The following is a 21385-nucleotide window of genomic DNA, read 5'->3' as shown; positions in this document are numbered from 1 at the left end:
AGGGTTGGCTTTTCATCTTGTTTATGGTTTCCTTTGCTGTGCAAAAGCTTTTAAGATACAATGGAATATTACTCAGCCATAAAAAGAAACGAAATTGAGTTATTTGTAGTGAGGTGGATGGACCTAGAGTCTGTCATACAGAGTGAAGTAAGTCAGAAAGAGAAAAACAAATATTGTATGCTAATGCATATATATGGAATCTAAAAAAAAAATGGTATTGATGAAACTAGTGGCAGGGCAGGAATAAAGATATAGACATAGAGAATGGACTTGAGGACACGGAGGGGGCATGGGGGGAAGCTGGGACAAAGTGAGAGTAGCATTGACATATACACTACCAAATGTAAAATAGATAGCTAGTGGGAAGCGGCTGCATAGCACAGGGAGATCAGCTCAGTGGTTTGCAACGACCTAGAGAGGTGGGATAGGGAGGGTGGGAGGGAGGCTCAAGAGGGAAGGGATATGGGGATATATGTATGCATATGGCTGATTCACTCTGTTGTACAACAGAAACTAACATAGTATTGTGAAGCAATTATACTCCAATAAAGATGTATTCAAAAAAATAAATAAAATAAAATTAAAATAATCTTAAAAAAGATATTAATGAAAAATAATTACAAATTTTATCTTCGCTATCATTCTTTTCCCATATTAATAAGTACTTAAATAGTTAAAAGACACATATTAAGAAAGTAGATAAGAATCATGAATAATGACTAAATTGCTTAATACACTAATAAATTATGAAGTTTTGCCCTTCTAGAAATTTTTGATGTACTATAGACAGCATAATGCTAAAAAAAAATAAAACAAAAACAAACAAAAAAACCTCTATTATTCATAGATAATTGTGGGCTTGGGCCAAGTTAGAAAAAAAAAAGCCTTCTCTATGGTCTTACAAAAAAGCCCTGTAATAGCTATTAAAAAATAAACCAGCTGTTCTCTTTATACCATGTAAGATAAAACAAAACAAAAAATTGTTAATTTTTATTCAATAAAACATTACTTTCACTTAGTAAAGAATAATGTACAATTAAAGCTTCCAATGCATAGCTTTTAAAGAGAAAGAAAATATTAACAGTAACATACATTGACAAAAATTACTGTTTTATCATTACTAATCACAACATACTGGGATTGTCTAGAAATTAATACAGACTATATTGTAAATTTTTCAAAAGTCCATGATTCTGATGTTTGTTTTTTGTTCACTTATTATTCTTTTAACTGTTTAGATTTAGGACTAAACTCAGTGACACTCACTCATACACTCTTCATCAGGCCATTATTTTCATTTATCAAACTTGTAGCAAAACCACAGTAATACAGCAATACTATTTCTCACATACAGAAAATTACAGATCCAGACAATTCATTTTCCAATGATTCTTTTAAAGGTTTGGAATAACAGTATACCTGAAGTTGCAGTTCTTTTTCCTTTTTCTTGAGCCATTTGACGAATTTTTTTCTTCAGATCAAGTCTTTCTTCCTCTAGGCTTTCAATCTACAAAATTAAAATTGTTAATATTTTTCTTTACTTCAACCAGGAAAATAACCAATTGACTACTGCACTTGCCTCTTTCAAAAGAATCTGGTTTTCAGCTCTGTACTGCTGCTGTTTTAAACTTTTGCTATTTCTGAATTCAGTTAAATCAATCATTGTCTTTGGTTCAAGGCCTAAAATAAAAAGCAGAATGATTAAAACCTTATTAATATTCAAATGAACTACAAAAACTTCATACGGCAACTGGTTATCATCAAGCAACTGGTTATAATCTATTTAGCCACCATCACTGAAGAATGGGGATTTTTGTGCAAGAATTTTTGAGGTATTTGAACTGTAACCATACAAGCTAAAATTTTATCACAATTATTAATGGAAATCCTGACAAAGACATATTATGATCTGTCTTCCATGTTGGACTGTCAGAGAGGTACTATAATGTACTAAGAACAGAAGCTTTGTAATAAAACAAAGTTGGGTTCAATTCCCACTATCAACTATTAACTGGTTGTAGGGATAATACTATATGTAAGTACATGTGTATGAATGTATACACGTATTTCTTTTTGGCTTGTTGTCAGGTGTATAATAAAATTAACCCAAATAAAGTACTTATAGCAGTGCTTGGCACATAGTAGTCAATATTAATATCAATATCAATTATATTTTGTCATGACTAGACTGACACTCTCAGTGTGCCTCTTTCCTAACTTCCCATTACTAAGCAGCTATGCTCTGAAAACCAGATATCAAGATTGTCTCAAGTAATTATAAAGCAAGATTTGGGGCCTTTAAAAAACAGAAAATCTGGTGTTTGTGACGGCTCAGTCACCTTTAGGAACGTCCATATTGAAGTTGGTCATGATCTGGTAGATCAAGTTGATTAGACTAAGTCTAAATTGAGGTCCTGGCATTACTCTGGGTCCCAGATAGACACTTTTTTACGAATAAATAATATGTATAAAATATTTATTTTTCCTTCCTTTAGAGAATAGTTTTTACAGGTGATCATTTTAACTCTAAGAAAGCATTAACTGGTATTTACCAAGTGTAATGAAATCATGATTTAGATATTTATTTCCATTTTAAAGTAGCAATTTAGATTGGACTGTCGTAACATTCAAACTAGTAATATTCACTAATGAACTATTTATTGATATCAATATATAAACTCTCAAGCTATATTTATTACTTCTTAGAATCAATAGTAACCTTAAAATACTCAACCCAAGTAAAACTTAGTGCCAATTATAAAAGTCAAGTATTTAAAAGTCTTAAAAAGGATTAAACAGTATTTCTAAATGTCCCCATGTATTCATCTGAAACTAGAGCATTTTGCAAACTAACACACTACTTTTGTTGGAAAAAAAAAAGCGTAATTTCTAATAGTGGTATTAACTAAGTAGCTTTCCTTTTTTTAAGCATGCAATTATTATTGAGGCGATCTCTGACTGAATATAGCCGTGCTCCAGGTCTGTCCAACCACCATCGCAGCTCCATCAAATCCATGATCCCACTTCAACTGGAACAGCTCCACTTTTACTTGTTTTAAGTATTTTTATAGGAGGAATTATTAAATAAAAAAGCATCCAAATATCTAAAAATAATCATAAGCCAAAAAAAATGACTTGACAATTAGGTTGAGCAAACTACATATCTTAAAAGATGACTTACCCATACGCTCTTTAAGTGCCTCATTCTCGTCAAGGAAATCATTGATCTTCAATTCAAGTTTATTGATTTCCTTTGTCAATACTTCAATCTCTTGATCTCTTATTTTAATTTGGTTTTTACAATTCTTTATTTCAATAACAGCATCTTCTAAGCCATAAACTCCCTGAAAAATACCCAATATAATTTAAATATAACATTGTTTATTTGAATAAACTGTCAAATTCATGAATTTGTTTTCTTATTAAGTCTGAGGGGAAGTACACATATAACTAAGATTTACAACTATAAACTGTGTTTTTTACTGTACTTTTAAAAAACAAATCCAGTAATAATAATAACGGGAAATGGAACAGTTGAAATTTCCCAGTATAGCATCCTAATGGCAAAGTGACTCAGAATATTACACATAAAACACTTAACAAAATACAGAAAAGGAATAGTAAGGGAGAATCAGCAATACCATTAGAATATGTAGGTTATTAGTTGCCTGACTTAGCAGTAATCAGATTTAAAAATATAAAAAGTACAAAGTAAGGCTGTGTTGGCACAGTAGGTGGTAAAACTGCTTCTGTTACAACTTTTAGACAACTCATCAGTGGTGTCACATCTACATGGTGGTACAATGACACAGATTACAAAGAATCTAATCCTGCTGCCTCACCAAAGCTGATTATCTGGGCAAAATGCTTTAATCAAATGGTTTGAAAACAATTCTGCCAAAAAGTAAATGCTGCACAAAAGTTTGAACACTTCAGTATAAATCAATTAGGATAATCTTTATCACGAGATACTTCTGGAATGTTTTTAAATGGTATAAAGAAAATGGCACAGAACAGTCTATAAGTGGCAAGATAATTCTAAGCTCCTTGATTGACAAGATAAAAATACATACCGATTCATAATCTTTTAATCGCTTCAGAGTCTCAACTAGTTCTTTATCCTTTTCCCTAGCATCAGCCTCAGCCAGTTCAGCTGTTCTCTCAGCCTCTTTAGTTCTCTCTTCTAAAATTTGAACCTTAGACTGAATTTTCATATAATGAGTCCGTTGAGAAAGTGCTGAAGCTCCTACAGGGTAAAAATTAAAATCATGAATAAACTGGACTACTTACTCCTATAAAACACTGGTTCCAGTATGGGAAGCAGGAAATGTGGTATGTCACTAAAAAAAGTCCATTTAATATTATAATTTTATATTTGTAAAATAAAGTTTTGATTTGGTTTTATTTATAAAGCTAAAAAGGAAATTTTAATAAAATCTTAGCTGAAAGGGTATGGATTATAAAAGACTGGAAAACACTGCTTTACAAAGAATGATAATTGTGGCAAAGGCTGCTGTTTCTAATAGTTAGCTCCCTTTCGTCCACTGTAATAGAACTATGGATTTTTAGACGGACACATGGCCACTTGAAATAACGACTAAATTTCCACTTACATTCCAGTAGCTAGGTGTGGTCATGAGACTAATAGGATATAAACAGAAAGACCATGTGCACATTTCAGGAAATGTTTTTAAAGGAGAGGAGTGAAATTTTCTTTTCTCCTTCCTCCTTGCTGCCAGCTGGAATATGGACATTAGGGCTGGAACTCAGTCTTCTTAGAACATGAGATGGAAACCTCATGCTGATAGTCAAAGCAACAAGATACAGGGTCCCTGGTATCTGGTATTTGTACAAGTAGCACACCTACACTAAACTAGTTGCCTCAACTTTGATTATATCACGGAAAAGTACATTTCCATCCTGTTTAAACCATTGTTACATTCGATTTTTTTCTGTCAGTTGCAGCTAAACTTAACTGTAACTAATAGTTAAAAAATTCCCGGGCTTCCCTGGTGGCGCAGTGGTTGAGAGTCCGCCTGCTGATGCAGGGGACACGGGTTCGTGCCCCGGTCTGGGAAGATCCCACATGCCGCAGAGCGGCTGGGCCCGTGAGCCATGGCCACTGAGCCTGCGCGTCCGGAGCCTGTGCTCCGCAACAGGAGAGGCCACAACAGTGAGAGGCCCGCGAACCGGGAAAAAAAAAAAAAAAAATTCCTACTTGTACATCTTAACAAACTGTTGCTAAGACCAAAATATAGTATTCGTATCATTCTAAAATTTACTGACAATCATTCTTACACTCATCCATAATAAACATCTACTGATTTATAGGTCATATACTTACATACAGGCACTGGACTAGTGTGGGAGATCACACACGTTTATAAGAAGTGAGTCCTGTTCTCTGGAGTTAACAGCCTAGCTGGAGAATGTGACAGAGGCTCCTGTCCCCAAAATCTATTCTCCCTTTCTTCTGCAAGGCCCTCCACAATATATTACCTGCCTATCCTTCAGTACATGCTCTTTGCTTCTTGCCTCCTCTTCCTCTACCTCGCTGTTTGGGACTGGATGTGAGGGTAAAGTTCCATTTTGCATGAGGCAGATGAAGGCAATACCCTAGACTGCCTAACTAGACCAATACAGAAGTGAGAAATAAACTTCTATCTTGATTTTGCCACCATTTTTCAGATGCTTCTACGAGCTAAAACTAATCTTAACCAATGAAAGGAGACCACCATTAACTGTCATGCACAAGTTAAATTCAATATACAGAGTATAGCCTAGTACACACACCTTCTGTGGACTTCAGGAATTACATGACTACGGACTGACAGAAGCGTCACTATATAAGACCTCTTCCTTATTTGACAGCAGAAATCAACCGCCACTTTTTCTCCTGGTGACTGGAATATGCAAACCCCACAACATCAGTGATCCTTTTAAGCAATTTAAGCTACTGTCAAAGAATAATTCTAGTACATACATAATACAGACACATGTAGAAATAAGTATAGCAAGTGGGGCTTGATGCTGCTCAACAGTCACACTATATTTCCCTAGTCTGGTTCATTCTTCCAGATGACCATTTCCCACCTTCTCTTTACTTCTCTCTCCTCAAACTTCTAATATATCTGCCTCTATCCTCACTTTCAGCTGAGAACCTTGCTTCCTCATTCACTGAGAAAACCAAAACTTTTACTGTCAGGACATCTACCCAGCCACATCGGACAGTAACTACACACCCCACCCTTCTTCCTGTTCCTATGGATGAACTCTCTGTGCTCCTAAGCCAACTACTCCACTGAACACTAGATCCCATGCCATTGCCTTCTCAGGAATATTACTCCAGAAGTCCTTCTCTCCCTCCCTTGCTTCATCAATTCATGACTTGCTTCCTCTTTAATGGATCTTTCCTATTAACTTAGAAGCATGATTATTTCTTCCATTTAAAAGAGAAAAACATTTTCTTTATCCCCCTTTCCCCTCAGGCTACCACTCTATTTTTCTCCTTTCCTTTTCCTCAAAAGTCTCTGTATTGGCTCTATTTCATCTCTACCCATTTTCTCTTGAACCAAAAATGACCACTGCTAAATCCAGTGGTCAATTTTTAGTGCTCCTCTTGTCTTATCAGCAGCAATGAATATAGTATGGAACACAGTTGCTTATGCTCTTCCTTGATGACATTCCACATGTGAGTTTCAGGGCTCTACGTGCTCCTGGTTTTCCTCCCATCTCTCTGGTCATTCCTTCTCAGCCTTTTTGGTTGTTCCTTTTCATCTCCCCAAGTTCTAAAATAAAAGCATCCCAAGGCTCAGTCTTAAGATTTTTCTTTTTAACCAACATTTTCTGTTTTGATGATCTCAGCCAGCTTCATGATTTCAAGTACCATTTTTATGCATAAAGTTCCCAAATTAATATGTTTAACCCAGACTGTCCTCATGAACCTCAGACTTCTATATACAAGTACCTACTTAACATTTTCACTCAGATGTCTAATAGCCATCTCACACTTAACATGTCCTGTTTAACTAAGTACCTGACCATCTCTAAACCTGCTCTTTCCACAGCCCTCCCCAGCATTCAGACCAAAAGCTCTGATAACTTTCACATCCTACATCTGATCTGTCAGCAAATTTCATTTCTATCACCTTCAAAATACATCCAGAACTGACTACATATAACTCCACTGCTACCTCCGTGCTTTAAACTACCATCACCTCTCTCCAGGTTATTGCAGTAGTCTTATAACAGGTTCCCTGCTTCTCTCCTTACCACTCCTAGAGTCTATGGCAGACACAGTCCAAGTCAAAATATATCACTCCTTTCTTCAGAAATTTTTTGATGTCCATTCTCACTTAAAAGAAAAGCCAAAGTCCTTACAATGAACTGTAATGCCCCATATGATATGGCCCCTCGTTACCTCTCTGATCTCATCACCTACTACTGCCCATTTGCTCACCCTGCTCCAGCCACAAAGGCTTCTTTATTGTTCCTCAAACATGCTCAGTACACTCCTGCTTCAGGGCCCTGCACTTATTCTCACTGCTTAGGGACATCCACATGGCTCACTCCCTCATCTTCTTTAAGTCTTTGTTCAAATATCTCCTCAGTGAGGCTTTTGCCTCACTACCTAAATTACAACCACACTACCATTATTTCACTTACACACAAACACACACATAGACTCACTCATTATTTCCCCTTTGTGTCTAATTTTTTTTTATCTTCAGCAATTACAATAAATATGTCATGAACTTATTATGAATAGTTTGCATTAATGTGTTCTGGTATATCTACAGTATATAGTCTTTTGGAAATATAAGATCACTAACGTTGTAAGGGCTTACATTCAAAGGATTTGATGAGTTAGGTAAGCTAGCATGACCCAAGGTAGGGAGAATATGATGACATATCAAGTTGGGTAAGGTTAATTCAAATGTTGACAAGTCAATTACTTCTGAAAACTCTCTGCGATGTTGCTACACTGATCAAAATTTTATTTTCTTCCATTCTTTGTTAATTGCAAAAAGGAGGATAAATACAATTATATCACCATTTTTCATTTCTTTTATACAGCCAATCTGGTAATAGGGGTTAATGTAGTTTTCATCAGAGAAAAACTACAGAAAATACTGCCATCATTTACATGTGTAAATACTAATATATATACAGTAGTCAATAATACCTTGTACAGTTTTTTTAAGAATATAAAATTCAAATACAGAAAAATCACTAATATATCTGTTGGCATAATATAATTTCATTTTAATAAAAATAAAATATTTTAAAAACTTAATGGTATATAAAATGACTATATACTTATAAAACATTGAATTACCTTTGTTTCTTTGGAGCTCATTTTTCAAATCTTCAATAATAAAAGTATTTTTTTCCATTTCTTTTGTATATTGCTCTACTTGGTCAGTGAGCATCTTAATTTGACTATCTCGTTCTTGTATACCCTATAAAATATTTTGAATATTACATATTATCACTTCATGAATATTAATCTACATTTTTAAAGTAAGAGAAAAGGTAGGTCTTGTTTTTTTCAACAAGACTATAGAATATATTTCTTGTGAGTCAAAACTGTGCCTTTTACTATTTTGTATACCTCAACTGCACTAATCACTGTAGGAATACTGCTGTCACTCTAGTACTTAAAGATGATATAAGGGCTAGCACTCTCACAAATACGAATTCCAGAACTCTCTAATATTTGTGGCTTCTAATAACTCCTTTTGTGTTACTTTTCCTCATCATCCAATTCTATCTTTTTACCATTTTATGTTTGTGTTTTACCTTGTGCTTTTTCCTTTACTCAACTTAGCTTTCACCCCTGCAGTACTTCATTCAAAAATCTTGTCCCTTGCGATCGTCCTTATTCTCCAAATACTTTCCAAATTTCCTTCTTTCTTTTGGACTATGACTAGAGAGCACAGCTGATGCAAGTGTAACTTCTTTCTATATGAATATATTTGTACTATCAATAAAAACAAAAATTTTATACAGTACAAATTATAGCCATACTTTAGCTTATTTCACATTGTACAGGATATTTCAGCACTAAAACACAACACAATAGACTTTAGTAACAGAGAATTAAGATATTTTTAAAATTTCTAAAAGTTTTTAAAGTTTCTTATTAAATAATTCCCAAGCAAAACAATAAATGTATTATCTGCATCAATAGAGAAAAATACATAAAATAATTTTATCCCTAACTCTAAACTTAATTCTAATTTTTTCTTGGGACTGGACGGTGTAAGAAACTTCAAAAGACTTTATTATATACCCAAAAGTGCAAGTGACTAGATTAGGCACAGGAAATAAATAAGACATAATTTAGAGTTTCATCACCAACTTTAATAAACCTTGTTGATAAACCAAATTTTGAGAAAGTTTTACCTGTTGTAGAGCCATAATATTACTTTTATCGGCATCAAGCTGGGCATTTTTCAGTTTCTCCCTCAGGTTATGTAACATTTGCTGGTACTCAATAATTTCATCATCTTTAGAAGACAAAATTAACTAGAAATAAACAAAATAGAATCTGTTACATAAGAGCAAAATTAATAAACCATTCCTCATTTATGGTAAATATTTTAATATATACCATTAGCAGATTTAGAGAAAATACAGGAAATAAAATTCTTTGAAGTGAGAAAATAGCAACTATTGGAATGACCACTGTTCTTTTGTGCATACAACCTGAAATTCAAATAAGAAATGATTCAAAAATATACACTGTATTTTTTGCTTTTTAAGAAATTCAATCTTTTAAACAATTTCTAGTTTCCAAAACCCATTCCTAGAACACTAAGCTATAAATAACTCCCTGCAATTACAAAAGGTTTTGTACAACTAATCTTTTATGAAGAAAACATTAAAATGACACTAAGAAGCATAAAATATCTTGAATGAATAAAAGGTATCTTGTTATGTTGCATGAAAGGAAAAGGCTAGCATTCCTCTGGACAAGAATGGAAGAGGGCCTCAGGCTTGACAACATGCATATGGTTAAGGCATTGCCATCCACTTCATGGTCTCTAATCATCATTTTTTTTTTTTTTTTTTTTGCGGTACGCGGGACTCTCACTGCTGTGGCCTCTCCCGTTGTGGAGCACAGGCTCCGGATGCACAGGCTCAGCGGCCGAGGCTCACAGGCCCAGCCGCTCCGTGGCATGTGGGATCTTCCCGGACCGGGGCACGAACCTGTGTCCCCTGCATCGGCAGGCGGACTCTCAACCACTGTGCCAGCAGGGAAGCCCCTAATCATCATTTTTTAATACTGTACTGCATATTTGAAAATAGCTAAGAGAGTGGATCTTCAAAGTTCTCATTACCAGAAAAAAAAAATTGTAACTATGTGTGGTTACAGATGTTAACTGAACTTACTGGGGTAATCATTTTGCAATACATACAAACATCGAATCATTACACTGTATACCTGAAACTAGTATCATGTTATGTCAATTTTACCTCAATTTTAAAAAAATGAAAGGTACCTTGTGTTCTTTGCTAGGACCAAATATCAAAATCAATCTATAAATTAATTTATAAATTTAATATATACCCAATAAAATAACTAAAATATTTTAAAGAACTATTTCTAAAATTTGTATTTAAAAAGCACATTTATAAGAATCTAAAAAACATAAATAATGGGAACAGCTTTTTCAAATATTTAAGCATAATAATTAAAACAATTATTTTTAATAATTGGTGGGGCTTCCCTGGTGGCGCAGTGGTTGAGAGTCCGCCTGCCGATGCAGGGGACACAGGTTCATGCCCCAGTCTGGGAGGATCCCACATGCCGCGGAGCGGCTAGGCCCGTGAGCCATGGCCACCGAGCCTGCGCGTCCGGAGCCTGTGCTCCGCAACGGGAGAGGCCACAGCAGTGAGAGTCCCGCGTACCGCCAAAAAAAAAAAAAAAAAAAAGTGTACATGATTAGAAAACAGATCAATCAATATAAAGAAGAGAGTCCCAAAATAAATTCAAATTCAACAGTTTTGTATGTAATAAAAATGGAAGTGTATTTTAGTAGGAGAAAAATGAAATGTTCAATAAATGATGTTTAGACAACAGAGTAGCTCGGTTGCACCCATATCTCACTCTTCATACCAAAATAAATAATATATGCTTCAAAGATTTACATGTAAAAGATGAAACTAGAAGATACTAGAGAAAATATGAGAAAATAATTTTATACTCAGAATCCTTTCTAACTATGATACAAAGGCCAAAAGCCATGAAAAACATTAAATTTATGCAATATAAAAAAAATACTTCAGGGGCTTCGCTGGTGGTGCAGTGGTTGAGAGTCCGCCTGCCGATGCAGGGGACACGAGTTTGTGGCCCGGTCCGGGAAGATCCCGCATGCCACGGAGTGGCTGAGCCCTTGAGCCATGGCCGCTGAGCCTGCACGTCCGGAGCCTGTGCTCCGCAACGGGAGAGGCCACAACAGTGAGAGGCCCGCGTACCACAAAAAAAAAAAAAAAAAAAAAAAATCATAGTAAAAAACACCATAAAGCCAAAAGACAAGTGACCAACTAGAGGAATATATTTGCAATATATATCACAATTACACTTGTAGCATTTATTCTACAGATACACATTTTCAAAATAAATATACAAGGATATTCATTAAAACATTGTTTCTAATAGCAAATATTGGAAACCTCCTAAACGCCACATAATAGGGAATCAATAACATACATAACTACAAAGAAAAATTACATTAAAAAGAACAAAGTAATACCATACATACTGCTATAAACTAAGTAAAAGATACTAAGTAAAAATGAAGTGCAGAAGAATACATTTGCTAACATCTCTCTCCCAAAATTAAACGATTAAAAACAACTCTTTTTTTCCTGGGGTTGGTAAACTATGGCTCATAGGTCAAATTTGGCCTGCTGCCTGCTTCTGTAAAGTTTCATTGGGAAAACAGCCTTGCTCATTTATTTATGTATTGTCTATGGCTGCCTTCATATTATAATAGCAGAGTTGAATAGATACACCAGAAACCAAATATTCTAAAATATTTACTCCCTGACCTTTTACAGAAAGTTTATTGACCTCTGATTGATTCTATAAACTTCATTTCCACTGCTACTGCTCTTGTTTAAAATATAGGTTAGCTGAGATTCCCACATGATAATTTCAAATAGCCAACAAGATTTATGTGAACCTTGTTAGAAACAATGACTATAAAAGTGATAGCTTTTAAAATTAGATTTATTCAGAATCATTTCAGACTTTTTTCAAAATATATAATCATCACAATCCTAACTTCTGATATGGTAAGGCTTGGGGTTGTGGTTGGAGTTAGAGAGTGGTGAGGAGCAACAGACTTTTGAAAAGACTTCTCAGGTGATTCTGAAAGATCCCTTCCCTTACTTCCATTCCTGATCCACTTCCTTACTCCCATTTCCACTGAATGCCAATAGCTTGATTAATCTAACATGGAAGGAGAGTCAGAAAAACTAAAATTAAACCTGGAACTATATAACTAATATATACAAGGTACCTATGGTTTACATGAAAACATTTAAATTTTATTTATAATTATCTATTTTAGATGACATATTATATTTTAGACTTAGATTTCTATCAGAAAACTAAAAATTTTAAATTTAACTCATTGATGTAGAAGAGCTCATTCAACAACAGATAAGCTAGAGGTCTACACACGGTTCTTAGAGTTTTCCAGCTAAAACATCTAATACACTTTTTAAAATGCCTAATAAAAATGTCATTAACTAGTACAAGAACTTTAAAGAAAATTAAGACTAAAAAACTGAAATCTAAAATGAAAATGAACAAGCTATTATAGCAATTGAAAAAAGCACCTTCCATTCTTCTACTTTTGCGTTGACAGCTGCCATGATTGGATCATCTTCTTCATTTTTTGCTTTCAGAAGATTTGTAAGCTCCTGCACCTAAAAGGCAACAACTATTTCAAGAACTGTTGCAAATTAGTGTACTATACATGTATTTGTTGTATATGAATATTTACACACATGATAAGCATACACATGCACATATATACATATACATTACAAATGCATATTCATTATGGGAGCAGTTCTGTAGTTAAGGTGACCTTTAATTGTTTGTGCATCTTTACAGTTGTATAATTATTTTTTGTCATTAGAGAATTGTATTTTTAAGTATTACTCTATTTTTTAAACAAGTTTAATCCCATGTAAGTAGTAAACAATATATTGGTTTCTATGATATTTAGAGTGTATTTATTTTAAGGTATAAAATTAAGCTTGATGGTCCACAGGACTTCTAAGAGGCTTTAGCAGAAAATTTGCAGGATTGTTATCTACATATTCATTCAGGTATCACCCATATACTCTATATGGCAGTAATTACAAGGTATATGTAAGGGGACTAGAGAAACACATAGAGACAAATAATTACCATGGCAACATATTACAGTATAAGATGACATACTAGAGCATAAGACAAAAATTCATACCCTAGAAAGTTAAAAGTACTTTCTAGTTTCAAATAAATAGTAATGAGGCAATATGAAGTTTGCCCAAATAAGTCAAACAAGAATTCTTACTTGAAGCTGGTAATGATCATTTTCTTTTTTTAACTGGTCCATTATATTATCTGTCTGATGCACAATAGCTTTCATCCTATTATATTCATCAGTCATCTTCTCCATTTCCTGTACAGACTCTTCTAGATTTTTTCTCATTTCTTGATTCTGAAGTTCAAGTTTCTCGTTAGCTTCTGTTAAAGTCTAAGAAAGGTAAAGATGCTACAGTTAAAAACAATTTAAGAAACTAAAATTTAAATTAATACTAAATGGAGTCATACGTGTCTGCTGGAGAAAACAGAATTCTTCATAGATATTTAGTATCAATTGCTATTGGTCAATTAAACCAAATTAAATATCAAGAAAAGTGTAAGTAAGTATCTTAGTTCTTAAACAATGCCCAAGATAGGCATATAACAAGAATGAATTTGCAAGATTTGCAACTTCAAAGATGCAATTTATTTCATGTTTTACAAATACATAGTTGCAGATTTATACTAAATATATTGAAATGTAGGGCTAAATACTAATTTTATATATAATGAAATTAAAGCTTTATAAAGATCATTGCTTTGAAATGACTTCTATCCATTTTACCTGAATTTCATCTAGATATTGGACAAGTTCATAGTTTTTTTTAGACAATTGTGACCGGTAGTCACTGTCTTCTCTTCTTGATGAAAGGGTTTCTTTTTGCGAATCTATTTGTTTTTGATAGTCAATAATATCCTGACGAAGCTGTTCATTCTGAAGGCAGATCAAACACAGTATTCTATTAAAAAAACTATCCAAAGAAACAAAATTTCACCCTCTGAATAGTGATCTCAAAACACATCTTTAAAATTCCAAGGTTTCACCACCCTTAAAGCCTCACCTTTTTCTTTAGACGTTTGTTCTCCAGAAGAGGACAGGAAAAAGGTAATTAGAAATAAGAAAGGCAATATATAATTAAATATAATAATTAGAAATTAAAGAAAAAAAATTTTTAGGAGAATGAGATATTATTTTGGATAATCAAAGAAAGCAAGAATATTAATTACCAACCAAAACAAAAAAATATTTTGATTATGTTAAAAAGACAAGCACTATCAGGATAAACAATGTACAAACATTATTTGGCTCAGAAGAACCAAATAATAATCAGAATTTGTAATATTTAATAAGAAACAAAAGTTTTAAAAGAATGCCAGATAAAGTAAGAGGAAAAAGGGAGAAATCCAGTCATATATTCAGTTAGCAAACTAGCAAAGAACAGCTTAAAAAACAAAGCAAGATTTACCCACATAGACCTAAGAGATGAATGTAGTACTTAACGGCTTCACCTTTCAACTTATTTTCTATTTCCCTAAGACAAAGTCATATCATAAAACATGGTTTGAAAACATCAATTATTTAGACGATTCCAGTTCTGGTTACAGAATTAATTTATGAACACTTTTTTAATAAGTATCTTTGTTGAACCACCACAACTACTAAAATTTTTTACCAACCTCTCTCCTTAATTTGCTGTTTTCATTTTCTGCCTCCTCATTTCGAAGAGCCAACTAAAACAGCAAAAAACAAATAAGATAAAATTCAGCAGTAGTTCTATGTAATGCCAGGTTTTCAGTTCCTTTCCAATAACACAGAGAATGTTTAACTACTGAGGATTTCATGTCGACCCAAGACATGAATAATACGCCAAAATTTTGAAAACTAACTAACTAAGGATTAGGAAGGATGAAGCAGGTTGAGTTTAAAAAATTATAAAACAAAAAACAAAAACCTCTAACCAAAGGATACAGAAAACAAAACATTACCCTCTTCCCCCAGCGTAAAACCTAATAATGAGTAGTCTTCCAACCAAGATCTTCATTATTTTGCAGTTCTATTACCAGAGCTAGAATACTCTTTGCTCTCAGTGAGCATTAAATTACTTAGAAATACAAAGCAGTAGAACATAATGGTTAAAAAGAAGCATGGATGCTTGGATATTGGGTGGGGAGACTAAAAGGACATTATTGGGCCAATAGAGGAAATCTGATTATGGACTACATATTAGACAACAGTACTGAATTGATATTACATTCCTGAGTATGCTAATTATATAAGTAGTTATATTGGAAAATATAACTACTTATATAGTTATAAAGGAAATATAACTACTTCCTTTCAGTGGAAACACACTGAAATATTTAAGAATGAAATATCATGATATTTGCAATATTTAAGTATGAAGTATCATGATATCTGCAATTAACTCTGATGTCTCAGCAAAAAAGAAAGGAGGGGAGGGGAGGGGAGGAGAATAAGTCTGTGTGTACAAAGATAAAGCATATGTGGCACAGTGTTAACAGGTGAATCTATATGAAGACTATGTGTTTACTGTTTTTCTTACCATCTTTATGAAGATAAAGTTTTCAAAAAAAAGTTTAAAGAAACTTCATAATAAAATGCAATGTGCTATACGAATCTTAGAATTTTACCATTATTATTATTATCATCTGGGAGTTAAGAAACAGTCCCATCCTGTTTTGAATTGGAAAATTTTAACAAGAAGAGACATGTCAGGAACTTAAGGCTAAAGCATTTAATACTACTGATGCTCCTTTTCCTTGGTTTTGAAACATCATACTCTTGATATTTGTCCTTTCTTGGTCTATTCCTTGAAGCACCACTTCCTCTTGCATTAGACATTTCTATACCTAGACATCTGCCTTACAATCACTTCTATTGCTTCAGTATCTATGCTGATGACCCACAAATTCTTATCATCTATCCGGTATCTCTGAGTTTCTTATCCAGATATCCTTTCTGAATATGCCCACAGGGACCTCAAACTCAACATGTACAAAACAAATAATAATCATAAGCCTTCTAAACTCCCCTTGTGTCACTTCTAAGTGAATGGCGCTATCTACCTATCCAGTGGCCCAACCCAGAAAATTAGGTGGACTACCCATTCCTCCCTCTTCACCAACAACCAATCATTCATCATATCCAATTACATCTACATCCCTCAAACATGTCTATGTCCCTAATCCTCCTCAGTCACTAATTAGTCCATCGTCACACTGACTTAGCACAAATGTCTCCTTACTAGTCTTGGCCCCCTTCAATCCACTCTCCACAAAGGAGGGTAAACTTGCAAAGTACCGATCTGATCATGATATCCCTGAGTTCAAAATCCTTCATTGGCTCCTTTTTGGAAAAAGGACCAAATTCCTCAGGTACTGGCCTTTGCTTATCTCTCTAGAGGATCATAAATGTTAAAGCTGGAAAGGTAGGGTAGCACAGCAGATAAGAGCACAGAATTTGAGTAAATCTGGATCAAATCCTGGCTTTATCATTTATTAGTTGTGTAACCATGGGCAATTACCTACCCTTTCTGTGTCTGTTTCTTCATCTGTAGCCTGGGGGAAATGTCACCTCTCTCATATAAGTATCAAATGAGGAATAATGAATTAATGCATATAAAGTATCTGGCACATAGTAAGGACTCTACACTAGCTATTTTTACCTATAATTCCAGCCAGAATGAATAACTGTAGTTCCCTGAATAAACCATGCTATCTCTTACCTCTAGGTCTTAGTAAACACTGTGTTTTCTACCCAGAATGCCTTTTCCTTAACCACCACCTACATCTCATTCCCTCTTCCAGGCTAACTCTTATTTCAGGTCTCAGTTTACAGATCATTTCTTGAACCTCAAGACTGACTCAGGTATACCCCTCCAGAGTACTCCAGAGTATTCTTATATCCTTATGTATCCCCAGACTATCATATTATCTTATGTTACCTTTGTTATTGACAGTGAATAACGTTGAGAAGCAGAATAGTGTTGCCCACTGTATCCTCAGTATTTAGCACAGTCTCTGGCATGCTATAAGTACTCAGTAAAACTGAATGACTGGTTAAGGGCAAAGAAGAAATTGCTAAAGCAACTCATATCCATATTCTACTTCAAGAAATCTAGCAGCTGGAAAGGTACATAAGCCATATATTCAAGTTGTCTGTGTGTGTGCCTATGAATGAAGATAGTAGTCTAAGATATGAATAGACATGGTGGTTCTGATTAGCTAACAGTGTGTGGTATCAATGGTGAGAAGTTGACTAATATATGGGCTAGACAAAAGAACAATAGCCCAGAAAAACACATACACGGCCACCTCCCTAAGCAATTCTATTACTGTATAGCATAGGTTGGACCCTTCATGATTAAGAAATCTATAGATCTGTTATGTTTCACTGAGTCAACTAAACACATAATCCTCTAAGAGCTTATTCCTAACCTTCAGGTGGCATCAATCCATACTTTTTCCACCGCAAAAACTGTACAGATGGCTCACTTTTACGTGACTTCCAAACTATATAATAAAATAGATATATCAAGAATGGGGATGCTTTTCCTTACAAATCAGTCTATGATGAATTCTTTTTAAATAGCAATGTTACCTCATAATCAATGTCATTTACTTAAAATTTATAACCATCTATTTCCAAGAGAACAATGGACAAAATGAGATTATCAGGATGTGATACAATATTGACCTTATAAAGGACACAAAGGTAGAAAAAGCTTCTGGGCACCAGGGATGGGACAGTTAATACATGTAGGCACCAGATTTTGTACTAAGTTCACTGACAGCTGAGGCAAAAAAAGAAAGCATACTATTTTCTGACAGGAAATACAATCTTATCAGCAAAAAAATAATTTTTTCCTCAAACTAAATTTAAGTGAACATTGCATGAGTTATTTTGTAAATAACAAGTATAACGTAAGAGGTAATAATAAATTATGCTTGTATAAAAGATGACATGTCATGGTTTAAAATATGAATTGATTTACAAAATGGTGAGATTAACACTTTTTAAGAATCTACGTATTACATAAAGCGAGGTACACCTGAAAATAAAAAACTTATTATTGAATACATCACTAAAAGATTAATTTCTAAGTCTACTACTAATATAGATACAAATAAATATCTTTTTTCCCAAAATATATTATGAAAAATAAGAAAATCAAAAAATTTTAAAAATTTTATTTATTTATGTTTGGCTGCATTGGGTCTTCATTGCTGTGCACAGGCTTTCTCTAGTTGCAGCGAGCGGGAGCTACTCTTCATTGCGGTGCACAGTCTTCTCATTGTGGTGGCTTCTCTTGTTGTGGAGCATGGGCTCTAGGGCACGGGCTTCAACAGTTGTAGCAAGCGGACTCAGTAGTGTGGCTCACACGCTCTAGAGCGCAGGCTCAATAGTCATGGTGCATGGGCTTAGTTGCTCTGCGACATGTGGGATCTTCCCGGACCAGGGCTCGAACCTGTGTCCTCTGTATTGGCAGGCGGATTCTTAACCATTGTGCCATCAGCGAAGCCCAAATCAATTGTTTCTGAATGCCTATTAATTTCTTCATACCAATATTCCAGATCAAATCATCAACTTTATGTGAAGAATTCTAACACCCGGAGAAAAAGTTACCTCCATGTATAAAGAATTAATCTCTAGGTCATATTCATTCACTAGATGTACCTGATCCATTACATTTTAAAGACATGATGACAACATGAACTGTTATATAAAACCTTATCAATAAGCATACATCAATTCCCACAAATAACATAAAACATAAAAATTGAAACTGTCAGTAATAATTATAAAAAGCATAAACAGGTGGTGTTTTTTTGGTAACTTGAACAGTTAAGAGTCATTAAAAAACTGTGCCTTACTTGCTCATTAACTTTCTTTTCTTTCTCTAACTCTTTTTCCATGTCCTCCAATTCTCTATCTTTTTGTTCCAATTGCTTTTCAAGTTGGCGAATTTCATCACGTAAAAAGCGAGTGTCACGTCCACCTGCAGAGTGCTGTGCCATCTTAAAGTAATAAACCCAAAGTATAAATTAATTCCATTATATCTGGAGATTCAAATGAATCAACAACAAAAATAATTATCTTGACTTTAAATTTTTTCATAATCAGCACGAGATGTTTAAAATCATGTTGCTTAAAAACAATTTTTTAAATTAAGCATATTTAAGCTTTAGTTCACAGGCTGACAACCCCTTAAGCTCTTCCTGAGCCATCCAGAGTATGAAGAATTAACAGTCAATCACTCAGGCTTTGTTATAGCCGCTGAGCCACAGACACCAGGGTAAAGTGCAAAGGCATACAATGATCCTTGAGATGAACTATCTAGGCTTCCCCTGAGTATCAGAGCTCTGAAACCAGGCTACAAATCACCAGAGCCTCCACCCTAGCCACTGAGCCACGGTGCTCTTAACCTGTCCTTTCCCTCATACCACTGACTATTTAGACCAGTGTTAGGATAAAGGAAATGTTCTCTACACTGCCCAATACAGTAGCCACTATCTACATGTGTCTACTGAGCACTTGAAATGTGGCTAGTGAAACTAAAGAACTGAATTCTTAACTTTAATTAATTTAAATGCTAATGGCCACATGTAGCTAGTGCTACCATATTGAACACCCAAAATTAGATTATCTTTAAAATTTTGCAGCAGACTAAATACATTTTGCTTCATTTTCCTGTTACTTTAGGTCATAGTCAAAACATCAAAAATCCTTTAGTCATCTAATCTGTCTCACATTCATCTCCCTAGCATACAGTTCTGTTACTCTTCTACCTTAACTAAACTTTTCTTACTCTTAACCTCCTTCAAAAAGCACTTTCTTACCAACATCTCCAACTGTCCTATCCTTCTATTCTGTAGTAGTTGCCTTGCTAAACACTAACACAGAATCGACCTTACTTCATAACTCACTTAACAAGTATTTATTGAGAATGACTGGTATTTCCCTAGAAGCTGGATATACGACAGGGAATAGAAAATAAACCATCTAAATTCGCAGAGTTAACATGCTAAAAAACCAGGGTTTGAATGTAAACTATCTGACTCCAGATCCTGAAATCTCCAGTTCATTCCCCACTATATTTCTGGTTTTATCTGACTTCTTTAAAATTTGACCACACACCTTTCACTCTTATTTTTAGCAGATGACTTCTCCATCCTCTCAAATTTCAGGCACTAAACCTACAAACATCAAAAGCTTCTGTTCATATCCATTCTTCCTTCCTCCCTTTTACCAAGGAAAAAGGTCCTTCCTCCTTATAAGGGCTAATCCATTTGTATCACATTCTTTCCCACAGTCTCAGTAATCTCAATGTATTCAGTTCCTTAACAATACATTCACATTTTGGCTCTTGGCTTTCTCAAAAGCTACCTCTTCTCCTATACCCTTCTGTCACTGTTCCTCAAATTCCAACATGCCTCATTCCACCTCAGTTATAGTAATCTCTCTGTATATTTCTCTGTACTACAAGCTCCATGAGGTTATTCAATGTTTTTATTTTGTTCACAATTGGATGTGCAATCCTTAGCAGAATTTAAGATACATAAATAGGCGCGTAAAATATATACTGAACAATTATAAACACAATATCATTCCAGTGACTTTTTCCAGCTAATTACAATGAAAAAATTTAAAAATAATAATCGAAAATAATATTTACAATGATTACACCCTAAGGAATACAAAAGAACATACCTCCAGTTCATTTTCCAGTTTCATTACTTTAGTTTTTAATTGATTTTCTATTAAAAAAAGATAAATATTTCAATTGGTCAGATTTATCTCAAAACAAACTTTTCAATAATTTTCAATAAAATAATAAAATTAATTTTTAAAGATTCCATCATGGTTGTAATGATAAGGTAACATAAGAAAATAACTATTTTGTACCTGATCCATGAAATAGGAATTCTAGAAAAATATTTCAAAATAAACCGAGTATACACATTTTATAAAATATTGGGTTGGCCAGA

The 21385-nt window shown here is 34.2% G+C and overlaps 1 protein-coding gene across 1 annotated transcript in view; it reads right to left on the bottom strand.

Annotated features, from left to right (window-relative positions):
- Positions 1–21385, bottom strand: part of CEP290 (centrosomal protein 290) — a 97299-nt gene that overhangs the window by 73641 nt on the left and 2273 nt on the right. Inside the window, exons 4-15 of the mRNA XM_079936196.1 lie at positions 21108–21154; positions 19271–19414; positions 15053–15106; positions 14160–14309; positions 13584–13766; positions 12856–12945; positions 9409–9531; positions 8339–8462; positions 4074–4246; positions 3182–3344; positions 1580–1680; positions 1420–1507 (exon numbers count right to left, since the gene is read on the bottom strand). Of these exons, the coding sequence (XP_079792322.1) occupies positions 1420–1507; positions 1580–1680; positions 3182–3344; positions 4074–4246; positions 8339–8462; positions 9409–9531; positions 12856–12945; positions 13584–13766; positions 14160–14309; positions 15053–15106; positions 19271–19414; positions 21108–21154 (1440 nt within the window). The remainder of the gene's footprint in view (positions 1–1419; positions 1508–1579; positions 1681–3181; positions 3345–4073; positions 4247–8338; positions 8463–9408; positions 9532–12855; positions 12946–13583; positions 13767–14159; positions 14310–15052; positions 15107–19270; positions 19415–21107; positions 21155–21385) is intronic.

Source organism: Stenella coeruleoalba (genome assembly GCF_951394435.1).
Source record: "Stenella coeruleoalba genome assembly, chromosome: 11".
Classification (NCBI taxonomy): domain Eukaryota; kingdom Metazoa; phylum Chordata; class Mammalia; order Artiodactyla; family Delphinidae; genus Stenella; species Stenella coeruleoalba.
Note: the sequence above shows the minus strand (reverse complement) of the source record. Positions and strands in the feature narration are given on the sequence as shown.